This window comes from Suricata suricatta, chromosome 17, assembly GCF_006229205.1.
Source record: "Suricata suricatta isolate VVHF042 chromosome 17, meerkat_22Aug2017_6uvM2_HiC, whole genome shotgun sequence".
Lineage (NCBI taxonomy): Eukaryota > Metazoa > Chordata > Mammalia > Carnivora > Herpestidae > Suricata > Suricata suricatta.
The window spans coordinates 27,443,769-27,449,768 of record NC_043716.1 but is presented as its reverse complement, the minus strand read 5'-3'; the positions used below and the strand labels follow the sequence as shown (position 1 = coordinate 27,449,768).

General features: G+C 55.7%; 1 protein-coding gene across 6 annotated transcripts in view; it reads left to right on the top strand.

The window, feature by feature from the left end:
* Positions 1 to 6,000, top strand: part of MSI2 (musashi RNA binding protein 2) — a 379,699-nt gene that overhangs the window by 333,508 nt on the left and 40,191 nt on the right. Inside the window, exon 11 of one of the 6 annotated variants that reach the window (XM_029929167.1) lies at positions 3,236 to 4,666. The exons of the other annotated variants lie outside the window; for them this stretch is intronic. Coding sequence (XP_029785027.1) covers positions 3,236 to 3,276 — 41 coding nt within the window. The 3' untranslated portion in view covers positions 3,277 to 4,666. Of the gene's footprint in view, positions 1 to 3,235; positions 4,667 to 6,000 lie in introns of those variants that run through there. 6 annotated transcript variants of the gene reach the window in all.

Sequence of the window (6,000 nt, the reverse complement as noted above, 5' to 3'; positions counted from 1 at the left end):
GAAACTCGAGGCAGATCCCACAGTGATGCCTGCTCATGTGCCCAGGGTTCCCCAGCTCCCATGCAGCGGGGAGGCCTGGGACCCCCACCTGAGGTGGGCAGCCAGGACAGGCATGGGCTCGCAAGGGTTGGGGGGAGGGGGCTCAAGGAAGTGATGTTGATAGGGCTTTACCTGCCCCCTGAGGGGGTGAGCCAGACTTTCCCCGACCTGGAGTACAGACAGTACCTAGGGATGCTTGGGGTGTTGTGCACAGAGCTGGACAGCCGTAGTTTCTAGAAAAGGCATTAGCAGTGGAGCTTTGTCCTCTTGGGTTCTCGGGGAGCCGGGGGGGGGGAAGGGTCCCTCAGGACTGGGCGTCTGGCAGTTTCACTCCTGGCTGGTCATCTTGCCTGGACCCAGAGCCTCGGGAGGGCTCAGGCTCTTAGAGGGTCATGTCCAGAAGCCAGGGAGGAAGGCAGGGGAGAGGCTCAGGAGGGGCTCACCCAGCATTTGCCCACCGCTGCCCGAGCTTCGGGGCAGGGAAGGGCATTCTGGAGGAAGTCAGGAAGCACTGGGGGCACTGGGAGCCCTGCAGGGAACAGATCCTCACTCAGTGACAGAGCCCTAGGCTCTTTCCCAGGCCACAGGCAGATCACCCCCATCCCTGGGCCTCGCTTCTGCCTTCTGTAAACCCGGGGCCTGGGCAGGATAGTCCCTGGGGTCTGTGCACCTTGCTGATTGTAGGGGTGAGAAGGGCAGGGGAGGCAGGCATCGTAGAGAAGTGGTGTACGAAAGAGTGCAAGTAGGGGAGTCTTCCCCATGAGCGTGTCCCCTGGGGCCGCCGGTTCTCGGAGCCTCCCCGCCCCTCACCCCACCACTTCTCTACATCAAATGGCTGCTTTGGAGTGACCGTGGGCCCTCAAAGCAGGGCAGCAGGCACCACAGCCAGGGAAGCGTGCGCCTCCGTCAGACATCAGACCACCCCATCTGCAGATGTGGGCCCTGAGGCCTGGAAGGGCAGGAACCCTGCTCAGGGGGTCACAAGCACCAAGGAGCAGGGCGAGGATTCAGACCCAGGTGGTCTGGGTCCTAACCACTGCATTCCACTCTCTCTAGCATCCATCCGTCCAGGATGATTGCACTAACCACACACAGCTACTGTAATTTAGATTTAAATTAAAATGAAATAAAATGAAAACTCCCGTTTCTCAGTCACACTGGTCACACATCAGTCACTCAGTAGGCACATGTGGCCAGTGGCACAGCATAATAGAAATTGTGTGGGATGATGCCATTCTGGAGCGTAAAGAAAGGGCGGGGGGGGGGGGGGCGTGGTCCACACACATACACGCACGTGCACACTGTCCCTCCCAGGGAGAGCTGGCTTGTCAATGTCCCTATTCACTTCTTGCCTGTCCTCCCCAGCCCAGGAGCTGGTGGCAGTTTTAGGAAGGCCTTTCGTTTCCCTCCCTCTCTTGGCTTCCTCAGCAGGGAACATGTAGGCTCATGTCCTAGCTCGATGAGAGCGTCATGCTGCTCTGCACACCTGCCTCCCATCACAAGCAGGCTGCCATTGCCCCCTCGGCACTAGTCCCAGGCAGGCAGAGTTGGGGGATCCTAACATGGTATAATTAGGGGGGTGACAGATCCCATGCCAAGGGCCCTGTCTCATCTAAGAGCCTGCCCTGGCCTCCTGAGCCAGCCCAGGAAACATCTGGTAAAACTAAAGGACCTGTGTCCTCGGATCTGCCCTCAGCAGTTATGAATGCAAGACAGAGATGCAAGAGAGACCAACCAGGGTCCAGTGGGATGAGACCGAGTCTTCCAGCTACCTCTGGAACAGAGCAGAGGTGTGAGGGACCTGGAGGGGGCTAAGAGTGACCCTGTCCTGGACCTGTGTGCCACAGTTACCGGCTCCTATAGCTTAACGCAGTCAGCTGGACTTGATTAGGACAGGAATCTGTCTGAGCAGGGGCTCCCTGACCGGTGGGACTTGGTTGTCCTCTTGTCTGACAGCATGAGACTCTCCTGTCCCCACCCTTGCAAGCTCACACCCTAGGTGTGAAGTCTCTTGTGTGTCCTCACCGATGGCCACAAAGAGGCCGTCAGGAGCCACAAGAGTGAGGCCACCCCACCTGCTGTCAGGGAGGGTCGGTGTGTGGGGTGACCCTGGGCTGGGGCAAGGTGACCTGGTGGCTGAGCCTGGCCGCTCTGGTCACCCTGGGAGGAGCCAGCTGCTTTCAGAGTCCAGCCCCTGCGGCCCTCAACCCCTGGAGTTGCTGCCTCTCTCAGGGCGGATGCCCCGTCCGCTGTTCCCAACCAGCGTCCCCTGTGGTGGCTCCCCTCAAGAACCAAACCTGACCCCTCCTGGAGCATCCACCCCGGGACAGGATCTGCAGGCCAGGGGAGCTTGGGAGCGTGCTGACATCCGCCTCCTGCCCCGTGCCAGTGAGGAGTGTTTTGCCGGGTCTGGCGAGTGGGCTGGGGTGCAGAGCTATGGCCCAGGTCGGCCCCTCCCTGCACCCTGGGGTTCTGTGAGTCAGTGACAGCAGCACAGCTGTCCCCACCAAATGGCCCTGAGGTTTTTTGCCTCCTGATCTTTATGTTCCATGTCCTCGCCAAGCGCCACTCCATCCACTTGCCACCCCCAGACTCTCTCACGTTGTGTGTCCATGCCGTGCCCCTCCCAGCCCCTTTCTGGACCCTCCTTGTGGGCCATGCGAGGGCTTAGCCGGGACAGATGAGGGGACACCCGGGTCCCAGAGAGCTGCTGAGGTTGTTCACTTCCCAGCGCCCTGGGTGCCCCCTCAGGACAGAGGGCCCTGCTTTTCACTGGAGCAGGCCCTTTCTGCAAATACGTGCCTCCTGTCCTGGGCTCGGCTGCCCGTGTCCCTCCGCGGAGCCCCGTCTGCCCCTGTGTCCGGGCTGCCCAGCTGGTGGTAAGCAGCCCCCACCTTCAGGATTCTGTGCATGTGAGTGAGATGCTGGACATGTGTACGTAATTGCTAGAGTGCGTAGTTCTCTAGAAGATCAAGCGATGTCCAGCCACCATGGGAGAAGCTCCTCCTTCCCAGGCCCAGTGTCCCCTGCGTGCACCCCCACCCCGTCCCCCTGGAGGATAAATACTGGGGCTCAGAGAATTCTGATCTTCCTCAACGGCCTTCCCCTGTTTCGTCTCTTCCCCTCACCCCATCCCTGGCTCTGAACTCTCATTTCCATTTAATCTTTTAATTTCTGTTCTTATTTCACTTTGCAGACTATATGCCGATTTCACAAGACATAATTTTTATCAACTAGCTCTTAAGAGGGGCATAACAAAGTGGGGTTTGCTACCATTGCTAGACAGAGGACACAGTCCGGCCGCCGGCCGCTGTCCGTGCCCCCACCGAGACTGTCCTAGCTGCCCATTTGAACGAATGTTCTCTTTCTCGTTTTTAATTCTTGGAGAAGACTCATTTCTTCCTTCAGTTGAAAAAGCAAATTGTTGGTCTTGTGCGATTCCCCTGGCATTTGGCTTCTTGCACACAGTGTAAGCATCCTCCCCGCCCACCCCCGCCTCCCACCCTCACCTGGAATGTAACGGGCCGGAGGGAAACTTCTCACAAACTCTGTAGAGCCTCTCAGGGGAATCCAGGACTCAGGCTTCAAATTACTTTGAATATTGAGCTGTTAGTGCTGATGGCCCATGGGAGTTGGGGATGTGTGACTTGGAGTGCCTAGGTCCTGTAGTGGACAGTACCAAAAGTGAACACACACACACACACACACACACACACACACACACACACACACCCCTTCTGTTTCTGTAAATACTAATGTGTGGGAAATGGGAAGAAAAACTATCTGAAAAGCCAGCATTGTCTTTCTTTGGGGGCCAGTCCATCAATGGCTGTTGTCAATAATATTAAGTCCACCTGTCTCGGAGAAGAAACAGCGGAGGCCCCTGGGCACCGCCGTGTTTGGGCACTGTGGACACAGATCCACGCCAGGCCGCTCCTTCCCCAGCACCCCCGCCCTCACCTCTCTGCCCCCCCCGGCCTTGTGTTCCCTGCTGGCATCACGGCCCCTTGGCCCACAGGGGTGGGAGGGGACAGAACAGAACACAGAGGGTCTCTCCAGGTCTGATTGGCACCCCTGATGTCACCCCTCCGGAAGGGCTTGCCTTTCCCATGATCCTGATCCCCTCCACGTCTGCATCTGAAATAAAATACCCCCGCCCTCTTGGATTAATGGAGTATGACTCCACAGGACCCTCAAGAGTCACCCCTTTGTTCACGCTCAGAGTTTGTGAGAAGTGACCCGCATGTTTCCATTGGATGCTTGGAAGGTGAGCAGATCCGCCTGTTTGAATGTCACTGTCCTTGAGACCCACCCTGCGTGGTTTGGTCCATCTCATTAAAGACGCGTGACGTAGGAACTGGTCCTTTCATCCTCCTGCAGGCCTTTTCATGAGTGCTGTTTTTTTAAAGCGTGTCTGTACAGCTCCCTCCCATCCCGCCTTTATTTTGTTTTGCTATGCATTGCTTTGCTTTGGCGAACTTGTCCTGTATGCTCGCCTCACAGACGTGATGGCCACTGTGGATTTCCTTCATCTCTGTAAATAGTTCATCTGTGCTTCTCCCTAATGACGGTTTATTTTTTCCCCCTGTAAGCAACTGAGGTAGAAAAATAAATTGTTGATCACGGACGTGCTGTGTGCTGCCATCTCTTAGCCTGACAATGTCTGTTCTCGCTCCGGGGGAGGTGAATGCATGAAATAGCCAGTGCCCATGACAGCCTGGTGCAGTTGCTGAGAGCATGTGGACGTCCCCTGGCTGCTGCCTGTCCCCAGTCCTCCCTGCTTCCCCGTGTCCCCTGCGCTTGTCCAAGGCGGGCCTGTCCTTGAGCAGAGTGGCAGACCGACTGCACACGGCAGCTGCATGTTTGTCCCTGTGCCCCTTTCTCTGCCATCACTCCTGCCCTCGAGGGAAAATGCCACTGGAACATCTGGAGCCCCTGCCATCTGTGCCCCAGGTGTGTGTGAGTTCATGCACATGCCTGCGCACACCAGCCTACGTGTGCTTTGCACATGGTTTGCTTTCCTAACTCCCCCTGAGCAGTGCAGGTTGGAGACATGAAGCTACAGGGACCTCATTTCCAGGTCCTACTTGGCCACGTAGTTGCCCTGTGACCTTAAGCAAGCGATTTAGCCCTTTAAGCCCCGGGGATGATAATAGAGCCTGGTTAGGTTGTTAGAATGAAGTAGGAGAATGTGTATCCATGAACGTGCCTTGTAAAGTGGTAAAGTTTATGCAATTAGAAGTTTCAGAAATCATGTTCGTACTGTGTCACTCTCCAGGGTGCTTTTCTCTTCCTCGTCAACCTCAGGGGAGCTGCCCTTTGGTGCATCTGCTTGTCAGTGGAAGAAATGGTATAGGATCCCCGAATAAAGCCAGAGAAGTGCTGGGACTTCTTGCCCACCCTCACACCCCCACACCCCTGCTCCTCAGTTCCTCCCCACTTGCTCAGATAGGTACCAGATAACTGGACGTGAACGAGACTCACTCCTTGAAAATGCTCATAGTCCTGCCGATGGAAAGACCACCAGTCATCAGAGCCATCGGACATCACGGGACCGGTGCTTAGCTATAAAGAGGGACTCTCTCTTTACCACAAGGAGACAACAGTGGCTGCTTGTCAAGCCTAGGGGGCTGTCAGGAGTGGCCTGTTAGAGAAGATGACATCCAAACTGGGTCATCTTGCGAAGTCAAACAAAATTGGCCAGGGAAAGAAGGAAAGGAAGTATATCCCAGGTGGAGAAACGACACACTTAGATGCTGAATAAGGTAGTTTTAAGAAAGAAAGAAAACACAAAATAATAATGGCCTAAACAAAGTAAGAATGTGTTCCTCTCATGTAAAAGAAGCCTGGATGTGCCTTCACAGTATTAAAGGCCACCCTTCATGTTCTATTTGCTTCAACCTGAAACTCTACGTCATAGTCTAAGAAGGCTGCCCAAGCTCCAGCCATTACATACTCATT